Consider the following 12,285-nt stretch of genomic DNA (forward strand, 5'->3'; position numbering starts at 1 on the left):
GATAAGAAGCAGCAAACTAGTTGGTTAGTCAGGCCTCACTACGGGGGAACGGTCCGGATGGGTCCTGCCCCATCCGGACCGACAGCGGCGCCGGTCCTGAAGACCGGCGCCGCTGTCGCCTACACCTACACCTACACCGCCCCTAAAGGTATATATATATATATATATATATATATATATATATATATATATATATATATATATATATATATATATATATATATATCCTCATATATATATGAGGATTTTAAATTTTATTATTAAGCTTACTTTGCAAGACAACAAATTATGGTAATTTCACCATTACAGATTCCTTAACACCAATATAAAACTTTGTCAATAATGGAACTAATCCTTTGTACACACACTTAGCTTTAGCTTCAAATAACACAAGGTTCGACAACAAGTAGATGTACCCATGCGAATTTTCACGAAATTTTAATTTAAAACAACACAGTTTTTGTTGTGTCTTTTTTCTCTTTCGACAGGAGTGATTCTTAAAATTCAGTTTTTGTTTTTAGAAAGTTTGGTAAACCACCAGTTTAGGAGGAGCATAGTAGGTACATACATTTATAATGTGTTAGGTTTGATTCAGTTCTTAGATAAGTCATAGGAAGGGCAGTTGGATAACATGTACAAAAGTAGGGCTCTCAGGCAAAAAGGAACTATTTTTGATATGCAAAATCATCTACTTACAAGCTGCACAGACACACAAATATCGTACTAATATATATAAACAGATATGTATGCTGGGAGCGCCCGTATACGTTCACAAGAGGAAGGTTTATTTAATACAATTGATTGTAAATGTGTCGGAAAGATTTTTTTGTATTGTCTTATATTTGTCAGTGGTATAAAATGGGCGAGAAGGAAAAATAAAGTAGTGAAAGTAGTTAAACACTTAGAGAAGTATGACCATAGCGCTAAGCCGTGATACAGTGCTGTTCAAATGGGATCTTTTTACAAAGAGTTTTCCTAATTGAAAGGGATTCCTCCTCCAAACCTCGCCTCGAAACGCGACCTTGTAGATGCATACTCGGCTAGTTCTCCTCTGTGAAAAAGTATTCGTAGTTATTGTTGAGTAGTGAGCTACCAGGAGGCCTCACCTCAATGAACTGAGGACTCTGAGCGTGCTCTTTTATTTAAAAAAGGTAGCTCTTCACCCTCATGATGTAGCTTTTCGCCATTTTTGGAGCTCTTTGCCCTCACGAGATGGCTCTCTTCTCCCTCACGAGGTGGCTCTTTACCATTACGAGGTAAATCTTCGAAATCGCGGGATAAATCTTTGCACTCACGAGGCAGATGTTAGTGAGCAGCCGCCCATTACTGTTTTAAAGGAGCTTCTTTTGTGTAAAGTTGCAGTCGAATACACCTTTTCCAACAAGAAACCTTGTAGTTGAAGAAACTCTGTCGTCTAACTTCATCTACTAGAATGGGGGATCATCTTCAAACAAGGCTAATTTTACAATGAAACTTTTTGACGAAACAACCTCTCATTCGAAGAAGTATCGACCTATAAGTTTCAGCTGCTTGAAGGTTTCTTAATTGAAGAGGCGTAATGAAAATCTCAACTAGGAAGGTCAAAAATGTGATTGAAAGAAAACTGATTTGGATGTAATTTTTAATTCTTCCCAAAAATCGGCTCGACTTTCCGTACATCCTGATTCTGATATCAAACTACCATCCTTTTTCCTCGGGAAAATAATTCACGATACTCACTTTCCTTTCCGTCTCGCAGTTCAATCTCGCGTGCTCATAAACGTTACCTTACATGTAGCAACCTTGGTTTGCTTATTGGGGAGGGAATGTTTCCACAACAAAACACATCCTGTCTGTTGCAATTTCGCGCTCAAAATTGTTTGTTTATTTTAATATACGCATACCTATTGTGTCTGTTCATAATGTCCTCCAATAAGTTCTTTTTTATATTTAAAGGTAAGCAGTACCATTTTTTCAATTCAACGAAATCATAACTGAAAGAGTTTTTATTCTGTTTTGTTTTAGATTCCATGATTGAGAGCAATAATGTGAGCCTGAGCATCATATCCTTGCGCAATCCTGCCACAAGAAATGAGTCAAAATATTTAATCCGACGCCGAGCGAAAGAATCCACCCTCTACGAAGTGAATTGCTTCAACGAACAGCATCGTTCATGGTTTATTAATGAGGCGGTGTGTTCCAATGGGAAAATATTTCTTCCCACACCGATCGATCCTCTGTTTTTGGTGCTCCCGTACCTGGTAGAAAACTGCAGCGAACGAGCAGTTCCACTCGATCAGATCATTGTGGACGGCAAGTTCCCACACACTTCCAGGCTGACCGATGTATTGTGCCCGTCCCGGATGACTCTAGTGGCGGATGAAAAGTGTGCCGGCGATATACACGCGTTCAAGTACAACGAGACAAAAACGCTTGAATGGCTCGTAACTAAATGCCACCGATTGTGTAAAGCGATTGGCAAGCAGGAAGGACCTGCGGCTCGTTCGTTAAACTACATCAAGGAAGAAAAAGAGAACGAAACGGAAGAGGACGATAAAAGCACACTGCATACGGCATTTGGGATTGTGGCCGATTATTTATCGCTCGAGTTTGGGCGGAAACTGGCCACGGCGTTGGGTTTCCCGGAGGATGAAAACATTTCCAAAAAGCGTAAATCGATAGTGGACCTGGAATCGGCGGTGGTGAAGAAAATCAAGAAGGAAGACATCCACGAAACCACCCCGATAAAACTCCCGGCGTCCGAGAAGAAAGTGTCGGCAAAAGCAAAAGCCCTTGCAAAGGCAGCCAGTGGGTCGAAAAGTATTTCGAGTTTTTTCAAAAAATAAACACACCCCTCATGTTGTTGAGTTTTTGATGCTGATAAGCGCTTCTATTAATACGATAGGAATGGAGGGTGTGTAAATGCTACAAATTAACCTAGCTTTGGTGAGCAGCGCCTTTTTCGGGTTCACGTGCTGGGCACACCGGGAGCTTGAATTTCCTGCTGCTGGCACAGCGTGACAAGCCTTTCCTGTGCCCCTTGAAGTATGTTCATTATCACAACGACTTTCTGCTTCACGCGCACCATACGTTTGAAGTATTCGTGCAGTACCGGATCGTTTTCAAAGTTAAGATTCTTCATTTCACCGGACAGTTCCTCAAGCTGTTGGCGTAGTTCGCTCTGCGTTTTACTCGCGCCACGAATATTATTTTCCAGCTCATCGATCACAGGTTTGAAGAGACGGAAGAATCCCTCCGTCAGGATGTCTCGGGTTGGATTTTCGCACAGATTTTCCGTATTGTCTGTCCGCTCGTCATCGATCGAAGTTAGTGAGCTATCCGAATGATCATCGGCCATGGTCGACACTGCAATAACAATTGAATTCTGTGTAAATTCGTTGAGAAAGATAAAAATTTTCGTGTTTGTTTACAGTTTGTTATCAATGTTGCTGGTTTTGTGTGACGTTTGTGACGCACAAGGTGTATACAGTGAGAAGCTTGCGTCAACCATTTGACGTTCGACAGCAAGCAATCATATACCAACCTGCGCATATTCATACACACTCTCGAGACCACGCGGTTTCAGTCGATTTCCTCACTACTCTTGTTATTCCGGCCAATGAAGCTTGTTGCCGAGGCTTAGGTCATTTTTGCTGTAAATAATTCCATCTTTTACAATATAATCTACTTCGTGACCCGAAAACCGATCACACATTATAATGGTAAGTGACCGATGAAGTGGAATGGTGAATATAAGGGGTATTTCTTGTTTCAAACGCCCCGCGTGGTTTTGCGTCACTTACATCCAACCGGCATACTAATCCGATGTCTCATTTTCTTTCCCCTCCATCAACAGACTGAAGAGGTTAACCCGAAGGCCTATCCGTTGGCGGATCAAGCCCTCACGTCGAAGATTATGACACTAATCCAGCAGGCGGTAAACTACAAGCAGTTGCGTCGCGGTGCCAACGAAGCGACCAAAACTCTTAACCGTGGTCTGTCGGAGTTTATCGTGATGGCGGCGGATGCAGAACCGATCGAAATCATCCTGCATCTTCCGCTGCTGTGCGAAGACAAGAATGTGCCGTACGTATTCGTGCGGTCCAAGCAAGCGTTGGGTCGTGCGTGCGGTGTAACGCGCCCGATCGTTGCCTGCTCCGTTACTATCGACGAGGGTTCGCAGCTGAAATCTCAGATTGTATCAATTCAGCAGGAGATCGAGCGGCTGCTCGTATAGCACTCCTCGCCCCGAGGACAAAGTACAAACAAGGTGTATTATGACGCATTTTATGTTTTTTCCTACCGAAAAACTTACGAGTTGCAGAGTGAAGAGGAACAACAATATAAATCGGTACGATTTTACGGATAAAAGTCCGTAAAGCACGAAAATTCTGCTTATTGTGTGATCCTTACTTAACCCTACTGTAAATGATCGCCTACCTAGGTAAGTTTTAATCACTAATATCTTTGGATAGGAAAGACAATACGGCACTGGACCGTAATAATCAATTGTAAATAAAAATCTTTGGGTAGGAAAGTCGAAAACAGTTAAAATTTGTAGAATGCCCAGACCAACTCATTTTTCACCTTTACGTGGAAAAGAAATCTATGGCCCTAAAAGAGACTACGTCGGTCTACCCGAGTAGGCCATACGTTTTGTATGGGAATTAGTATTTTTTGGATTGTAAAGCTTTAATCTTTCCATCTATTCGAGTTTGCTTGCTTTTCCAGATAGGTGAGGTGAGTTACGTTTATTTTGTTCGGTCGTAGACACCAAGGTTAAGGTACGAAAGAAAAAAGTAGACTTCCATGTCCAATTTAGATATTTGAAGAATTGTAATTCATTTTATTTTCCAAATTGATACCATTATTACCTTCAAGAAAAATCTTTTTTAATCGTCATCATCATCCAACTTTATGTGACTATTTATCTTACGAATTAGCTTCGTACGACCCCGGACCCGCTCCGTCTTGACCCGCTTGTTTAGCTTATCCTCCCGATCGCGCATCATCTTGTCCCAGTACTGTTGCTCTTGCTCACCGCTCAGTATCTGTGCGGCATGCTCGGCGGAATTGTACTCCCGCACCAGTGCATTCGCCGAACCGGGCTTATCAACCCGCACGAACGCCTCAAACGCACCCTCCTTCAAATCGATATACTTCACGTACGGATGCTGCCGCAGTTCCGCCCGAAAATCCTTCACATCCACACACGGTTCCCTAAACTTTACACACACAATCAGTCCCGGTTCGAAGGAAAACAATGGCCGCTTTGCTATGGCAGCAAAACTTTCCTCCGGTTGGTCAGATTGGAGTGGATTTGCTCCCTCCACCTCGGTGTGCTCCTCATCCACCGGCATCGCGCCGTAAAAATTAACTCTCGGGGAAGATTTAATCGATTTAATTGCTATTCCACCACCAGTACTAGCGGAAGCGCCTGTCGAATTGAATGAGTTGGTTGCTTTCGGATGGCAACCCCGTTTGTGGTGCTTGTTAGAAGTTTGGTGGAAAAGGCGCTTCAATTTCTTGGCTTCCGCCTTTTGGAGGTTCAGATATTTGTTCCGTAAACGACGCCATTCCTTCCTAAAAAATATATTAGACAAAAAGTTTCACGAAAGAGTTCGAATCGGGTTTCCCCGGGTCAGCGTGATTACACTTACTTGGTCATTATTTTGATCTCATACACCTTATCGTCCAGCTGAAGCTCCTTCTTGATGATGCTACATCCCTTCCTTTGGCGACATTTCTTCTTACCACCACCAGTTGGTTCCAGATTCCCCTCCCCGTCCTTTTCCTCTTCCGCATTCTCTTCACCAGCCGGATCCGTCCGTTGAAACTCTTGTATATCATCGTCCTCATCGCTCGTCGGTTCGATTTTATGTCTTTTTGCTGGTGGTTCATCACAATCGACCTCCTCCTTAAGATCTGCTTCCACCTTGCCCATTGCGGAAACTTCCATCTCTCCACCTTCCTCAAGTGAACCGTCCACTTCCGTTGGCTTTTCATCATCCGTCTCGATTTTCACACTTTCACCATCTTCCGGCAGCTTACTGTTTTCCTGCTCGTACGTCTTAATGCTTGCCATTTTGGCCGGATCTGTTGAATCAAACTCCAGCACACCACCGAACGTTTTAAACGCTTTCAACGCCTTCTGCACGCTCGCTTCCTCCTCAAACTCTACAAATCCAAACTCTTTTATCTTGCGCGAATGTTTAAACGTTGGCAGCGATACGTACGCAACCTTCCCGTAGCTGGAAAATACATTTCTCACCCAGTCGTGGTTTGCTTTCGGTGGTAAGCGTTCCACGTACAGGGTACATTCTTCGCAGTTTTCCTTCACCACTAGTTCCGTTCTGCGGCGCACCTTGGTACGATCGTCGGACAGCTCGAGCAGGGTGGAGTTTTTCAACGCATTCGCAATCTCTTCCACGCTCGTCGTAAGTGCTTTGATTTTGTTGAACTTTAGAAACTCCTCTAGTTGAATGACTGGGAAGTGTAGGAAATTAGACTGTAAATAGGAACGCACTAAAAAAAAGGGAGGAAGCACACAAACTTACACGGCCCATCCCGTACCAGCTGTCCCATGTACCGGTCTTTGGTTAAGTTTGCATCGGAGAAGTAAAATTCCATCTGTGTGCGAATTGAATTGAATTTGTGTTTGCTCCGATGGCGTCCTTTCTTCGTTGTGGTCGTGTCCTTTTCCGCATCAGTGCCGGAGGTTGGATTTTCCAAGCTTTCCATATCGAATGGTGCTGATCAGCGAGCTGCGGTTTGTTTATGTTTGTACGATTCGTCAATTCCCGGTAAAAAATAATAAACGCAACCGAATGTCAGCGCGTGTGACACCTGCAGTGCTGCACAGTGAAATTTTCAATGCTGTCAAAATGGACAAAACTGTAAACAGTGTAGAGTTGAGAATTGTGCCGGGTGCACGTTGTTGATAAAAGCTACCGAAAAAAAAAAAATACTATTTTAACGGGTGCTCCGGTCGTTTAGTGGGTATGAAGTGTTACAGAAGTGATTTTAACCGAGTCTTGGCAATGTGTCGCCAGTAATGTATCTATTGTTTGATGCTTTTTGTGAACTGTTTGTGCTTCTTGTGAACGCATCGACGCCATCTTCTTTTTGGACCGCTGGAAGGTAAGGATCATTGTTTAGATATCCAGGAAACTCGCTCTAGGACTGCGTTTCTCCAATAGGTACTACAACCTATCACCGTCTTTTCCTCCTTTTGCGGCAAGGATCGCTGACGAGGCTTCTATGATTCCTTGTGGAACTCTGTTGTGGCACTGGGGAGCGTTCCTCATGCAGGAATTGTCTTCATCCCACGAATCCGAAAATCAAACAGCATGTGGAATTTAAATCGCCTAATTCCGTTTTAAAAAAGCTTTAACTCAATCTGAGTTGTATGGTGTCATTGAATGACACGACTCTCTTGAAACGTGCTGGCATGTTTCATCTTGCAATCTCCGGCTAATTTGTCCGTCGCCTTCCTGGTGAGACTTGAGTCCGGCATTCTCATCTCCAGCACCAAACAGATCAGCTAGCGAGGAGTTCAATCGCTCTGCTTGCATACACTGCCCATGTTGGTTCTTGGCACTCTCCGTTCGAAAATTGCGAGTGCAGTGACGTTCTCAGTCAGCATAGTCCAGGACTAGGTTCCATTGAGTTAATTTTTTGGGTTGTTGGAGTCTTCGGCAGTCTTGGTCTGAACTAACGATCGCACCAAGGCAGCAAATTTGCTCCCAGTTGGACTCTATCACGACCAGAGAGCCTCTGCCCAATCAGCATTGATCCTCAACCAAATCAGCATTGATCCTCAACCAAATCTAAACATTGATCGGCAAACTGAAACTATAACGCACACGAATCCAATTCCTTTCAAGCTTTTTATTAGTTTTCACCTTCACTAACCGCAATACTTAACGATATGGGTTTTTAAAAAAGTAGATAATTTAATCCTACATAAGTTTTTGTTTTGCTTTACTGTTTCTCCTCACAAACAGTCTAATTCAATCCTTTCTGCAGGAGAGAATGAATTGAGACAGGGAAGCGGACTGCTACAAGCAAACGAAATAAGATCTGCCTGTTGTTGTAATGTATCTATAGCCTATCACACCTTGTTTGAGATAGTTCGCTCTAGCAGTAATAGTACGGTACAACTTTGGTTTTTGTACCCAACAACGTTCTAGATAGTAGATTCATAGGTCTAACTGAGCTAATGTGTTTTTGTTTCTCTTCTCTTTTTGTGCTTCCAGTGTATGTGCGTCGTCATGGTCGTTGCGTTTTGTCGTGAATCCCGAAACCATGGCGTAATGTTTGGTGGCGTGGAATCTAAATCATTCCCAGAAATGGGGATCGAATCATTCAACTAGTAGTAGTAGAGTGCCTTGGGTGGTGTGTAGATCTTTGTTTGTTACTTTTAATGGAATATATAAGCATCACATGGCGCACGTGCTGGCGCCTTCTTCTTCAGACCATAGTCCCAGCCAAAGTACCGACAGAAGGATCACTTTTTCTTGTTCTTCTTGTTGCGCTGCTCCTCCAGCTGCTTGGTGTACCCGTAGTTGTTGATCTCCTTGTACTCGTTGTCACACTTGAGCAACAGCTCGTACCACTGTTCACCCTGCACTCGGGGTGCATCGACCGTACCACCGTAAACTGCCGGCAAACACTCCTTCGAGATGTGCTTGTACAGTGAGTCACGATCGGTACCGTGGAAGATGATACGGTTGCGCAGCTTCTCGCGCAGAATCGGTTTAAACAGTGCAAACACCATGTTGAAGATCTTTGGCTGATTAATAATGTGGATACCCTTGATGCGGAGCGGGACCGCATCCTGCAGCCAGTCGACGATACGCTTGGCAAACGGAGGCGTAAACTGCCAGGCCTGCTGCAGTGTCAGCCCATCCATGTCGAAGATCACGACCGCACCGTGGACTTGCGTTTCGGGCTCAAGCATGGCCGCCTCCAGGAACAGCACACAACCCTTGAACACTTCGTCGAGTGTCACTTCCTTGTGCTTCCAGCTTTTGCCGAGCTCGAGCAGGAGCACACGGCGACCGAGCTGGTCGCGGTTCGGGAAGACGGCCAGAATGTTCTGTTTGAAGATGTTCGCTTCCTTCGACGGCATCAGCTCGTTGTACATGTCCCAATGTTTTACCTTGAACTGGTAGTACCGCTGGATCTGGATTGGATAGGTAAGGGATAGGTAAGTTATCGGAATGACGTTGGGAGATTGAAATATTTCAATAAATTAATCATTGATTTACTTACCAACTCGCAGGCACTCTTTGCGTAGAATTTGCATGGCCGAAGGAATCGGATCATCCAGTCATCGTTGTCTAGCGGCACGACCAAGCCTTCAACATCTAAGGTAGGAAGAGAAAAAAGGAAACATTTTTTTTTTTAGTATATGAGAAGTCTAGTCAATTTGTACACTTCTCTGATCAAAGTTGATGCAACGTTTCTGTGCAATTATTTATCGTTTTGTGGCCAAGAATCAAAGTACTTTTCCACCTATTGATCGCTCTGCACGGCGCATTGAGTAATTTGGTTTTAGGCTAGTCATCGTCCTCTGCTCGTCCACCTTGTATACAAAAATTACCCGTTTGAACGTTGTGTCGTCATCATGATTCATCGCAATGATTTACTAACGACGATCAGTGTACATGTGGTGGTGGTGGTAACGTGTCTAGACAAGATGGGTGGAATCTTTTGCTTTGGAGAGATTGAGAATTGGTCACAGTACTCTTCACAGCAATCATCCTAAGCAATCTACCGTACATTGCGAGAGTTGCAAGAGGCATGGGTGCAAAAAAAGCACCGAGATCGCAGTGCATGACTAATGATCAGATTTCGATCATCAACGCGCAAACGGATGCGAGCTCTTGCTGATATATTGTTGTATAGTCAAGAGTATGGAACACAATTTTGGATTTATTTTTGATTTACGACACTCATCTAAGTACAAAAGCTAAACTCTCCAACAACCATTTAAGTTGTTGATAAAATCAATTACCACCCAAAATACGCACACTCAAGCCTCTGTTTATTGCCAACTCATGTTAGCAAAAATGTGTATATTCCATAAAGCAATTTAATGGGAGAAACCTTCCACTAGGATTTGTGATTCTTATGAAACCTCCGACAGGTTTAATTAAGTTCCACGGGTGCATGATTGATGGAATAACGCTCATTTGCCCAAGTGTCCAAGGGCACAAAGTCTGTGGCAATGAGATCATCATCAGCATCATCAGGCTTCCGCCATTGATTGCCCTTACCTTTGAGCAATGTGCGCAACTCTTCGATGGCGGCAGTACGTATTTCGGGTGTTTCGCGTAGCTCATTTTTGGCCACTTCCTTGCCGAAGGGTGTCAGATCTTCAAGCTCAAACCGTAGCACATAGTCGCCCAGTTGCACCGAGGGCAGTTCCTCTACGTCGGACAGCATCGTTGGTACCCCTGGAAGGAACAAGAAAAGTTAAAAAAAATGGGATGATTAGAAAATTATTTGAACAAGCCCTTGTTGGAGTTACAATATTCTGAGAAATTTAAGTTCTCTATACACTTTTTTTTTCAAATACTTACTCATTTTGAATTAATATTTCTCCAGAGATTGGATCTCAGGAATTAATTTATAATGCTAGGTCTCGATCTGAGGATATTAAACGTAAAAAGCAAACTCAATTTGGCGTCTTGCGTTACTTCTCTAAATTCTACACAAAGCAAACGTGATGTTCCGGGTCACACAAGTCCTCCAAGTGACCTTTTTTGGGCACGCAAAATTGCGAATGGTTTTTTGGGACGTTCCAAACAGAAACCAAGCCTCCATTAGAGGGATGCCCATCAAATCGGGTGCTAATTGCCGTTACGCTTACGCAGCGCTAAGTATCGGCCATGAACTTATCGGGCCCGCACATGCACCGTATCGTATGAAGCAGGTGCACCAAAGTCTCATGTTCACCCATTGCAATTAGAACCTGCTGTTGTTAATGCTGTCGTCGTTATCACCAGCATCAAACAGAGCAAAGTTCTCATGACTCTTGGTAGGGCTCAATCAAGCATTTTTTTGTGTGACTTCCCATCTTCATTAGGCCTTTCAGCTCGATCGATTATCTTGCCGCGTGCGAGTAGTAAATGCGATCCGTGCCATTACGTAAAGGAAAAGTATTTAACGTTAGGTGTTCGGGATATCTCGACGAAGGGAACCGATGTTGATTTAATTGGTACAACAAGCTCATTGTTTATCTTCGTCAGGTACATGGGGGTAAATCGTTAGTTTGTGCGCACGTATCAAGGGATACATTCCGGATCGTCTATCAAACTGATGCAGAGATTTGCGTAAGTAAGCGATAGGATATCGTGAGATAGGAATCTCGTGTTTATTTTTTGTGAGATGTGTTGAAAACATCACCAAACAATAGTGCTTATTTTTATTATCGGTGAGCGCTGAGGTTTTACTTCAAACGCTAAACTACTGCTGGAAGTGCATCAACTTTTTGTTCCGCTTTTCGGGGCACACAGTTCCACCGATGTGGTGTGGATGGTGCCAGCTTTGCAAATATTGTAGCGAGTAGGTCAATGAATTGAAAAACAAAATTTTAAAAGGACAGTACTGCTAAGCCTCTCGTGCGAACGTTGCTGCGTTTGTGAACAACTTTCGTTGCGTTGCGGTTCCCCACGTATAAAGGCAAGGGTGAAAAGACACGCCGGCGGGTCTCTTTGGTGTGGTGGTTTTGTGGTTAAAGCCGCCAATCCAGCAATCCTTGACCGTTCTTGGGCCGCGTGTTGATGCGTGATTTCGCATGGAAGGGCTCATTGGCCTTTACGAAGGTGGATGGAAAGTGTAACGCTATTTGCGATTGGGGCTTTAAGAAGTCGGTGCCTTTAAAAGGCACCTATGCTAGGTAGAGTAAGAGTGTTGTCCAATTTTGTTGATGGGTTTGGGGCCACACTGGGATGTTGATGATGTTTCGACACTTTAATAGAGTTCTAGTTCATGTTCAGACACAGCTTTTACATATCACACTGAGTACAAGAGATCTCGAGTCGAACCTTTGGAGGAACCCTGATATTTGATATCATTCCTCATTCCTAATTCCTCATTCCTCATTCCTTCTCATTCCTAACTGTTTCCTCCCAGCACACAAAACCAATTATCGAGTTTTCGGTTACAAAAACCCCGTCAATAAAACCGGAAATGACTGGCTGAAGGTTTCCGAAAGATATTTTCGAAAAAAAAACCGGTATGAGATCACAAAACTGTACGTTTCCACTTCCAAATCACCCAATATCACACCCAGAG

At 43.6% G+C, this 12,285-nt stretch overlaps 5 protein-coding genes across 5 annotated transcripts in view; 2 read left to right on the forward strand and 3 right to left on the reverse strand.

Annotated features, from left to right (window-relative positions):
• The window catches only part of LOC126565068 (alpha-tocopherol transfer protein-like), a 174,457-nt gene extending 163,881 nt beyond the window's left edge, over positions 1-10,576 (reverse strand). Inside the window, exons 1-4 of the mRNA XM_050222206.1 lie at positions 10,569-10,576; positions 10,263-10,442; positions 9,256-9,350; positions 8,458-9,166 (exon numbers count right to left, since the gene is read on the reverse strand). Of these exons, the coding sequence (XP_050078163.1) occupies positions 8,489-9,166; positions 9,256-9,350; positions 10,263-10,442; positions 10,569-10,572 (957 nt within the window). The 5' untranslated portion in view covers positions 10,573-10,576 and the 3' untranslated portion in view covers positions 8,458-8,488. The remainder of the gene's footprint in view (positions 1-8,457; positions 9,167-9,255; positions 9,351-10,262; positions 10,443-10,568) is intronic.
• LOC126565179 (ribonuclease H2 subunit B) lies at positions 1,896-2,839 on the forward strand. Its single transcript, XM_050222326.1, has 2 exons — positions 1,896-1,935; positions 2,005-2,839. Exons 1-2 carry the CDS (start codon positions 1,902-1,904, stop codon positions 2,823-2,825), a joined length of 855 nt encoding a protein of 284 aa, XP_050078283.1. The 5' UTR covers positions 1,896-1,901; the 3' UTR covers positions 2,826-2,839.
• Positions 2,948-3,337, reverse strand: LOC126565607 (SNAPIN protein homolog). Its single transcript, XM_050222801.1, has one exon. It carries the CDS (start codon positions 3,335-3,337, stop codon positions 2,948-2,950), a length of 390 nt encoding a protein of 129 aa, XP_050078758.1.
• LOC126560351 (NHP2-like protein 1 homolog) lies at positions 3,336-4,216 on the forward strand. Its single transcript, XM_050216313.1, has 2 exons — positions 3,336-3,368; positions 3,836-4,216. The coding sequence occupies exons 1-2, from the start codon at positions 3,336-3,338 to the stop codon at positions 4,214-4,216; spliced, it is 414 nt and encodes a 137-aa protein (XP_050072270.1).
• LOC126564430 (la-related protein 7) lies at positions 4,872-6,720 on the reverse strand. The gene is made up of 3 exons (XM_050221473.1): positions 6,537-6,720; positions 5,640-6,465; positions 4,872-5,562 (listed from the first exon to the last, which is right to left on the reverse strand). Exons 1-3 carry the CDS (start codon positions 6,718-6,720, stop codon positions 4,872-4,874), a joined length of 1,701 nt encoding a protein of 566 aa, XP_050077430.1.
• Positions 10,577-12,285: the final 1,709 nt, after the last annotated feature.

This window comes from Anopheles maculipalpis, chromosome 3RL (assembly GCF_943734695.1).
Source record: "Anopheles maculipalpis chromosome 3RL, idAnoMacuDA_375_x, whole genome shotgun sequence".
Taxonomy (NCBI): Eukaryota; Metazoa; Arthropoda; class Insecta; order Diptera; family Culicidae; genus Anopheles; species Anopheles maculipalpis.

Excerpts from the sequence above, each read along its gene's own strand:
- LOC126565179 (XM_050222326.1), top strand. The coding sequence starts at position 1,902 with ATGTCCTCCAATAAGTTCTTTTTTATATTTAAAG. Across the intron at positions 1,936-2,004 it reads GTTCTTTTTTATATTTAAAG|ATTCCATGATTGAGAGCAAT; the intron begins GTAAGCAGTACC and ends GTTTTGTTTTAG.
- LOC126560351 (XM_050216313.1), top strand. The coding sequence starts at position 3,336 with ATGGTCGACACTGCAATAACAATTGAATTCTGT. Across the intron at positions 3,369-3,835 it reads CAATAACAATTGAATTCTGT|ACTGAAGAGGTTAACCCGAA; the intron begins GTAAATTCGTTG and ends CTCCATCAACAG.
- LOC126565607 (XM_050222801.1), bottom strand. The coding sequence starts at position 3,337 with ATGGCCGATGATCATTCGGATAGCTCACTAACTTCGATCGATGACGAG.
- LOC126564430 (XM_050221473.1), bottom strand. The coding sequence starts at position 6,720 with ATGGAAAGCTTGGAAAATCCAACCTCCGGCACTGATGCGGAAAAGGAC. Across the intron at positions 6,466-6,536 it reads GCTGGTACGGGATGGGCCGT|TCATTCAACTAGAGGAGTTT; the intron begins GTAAGTTTGTGT and ends TACACTTCCCAG. Across the intron at positions 5,563-5,639 it reads GAGATCAAAATAATGACCAA|GAAGGAATGGCGTCGTTTAC; the intron begins GTAAGTGTAATC and ends TATATTTTTTAG.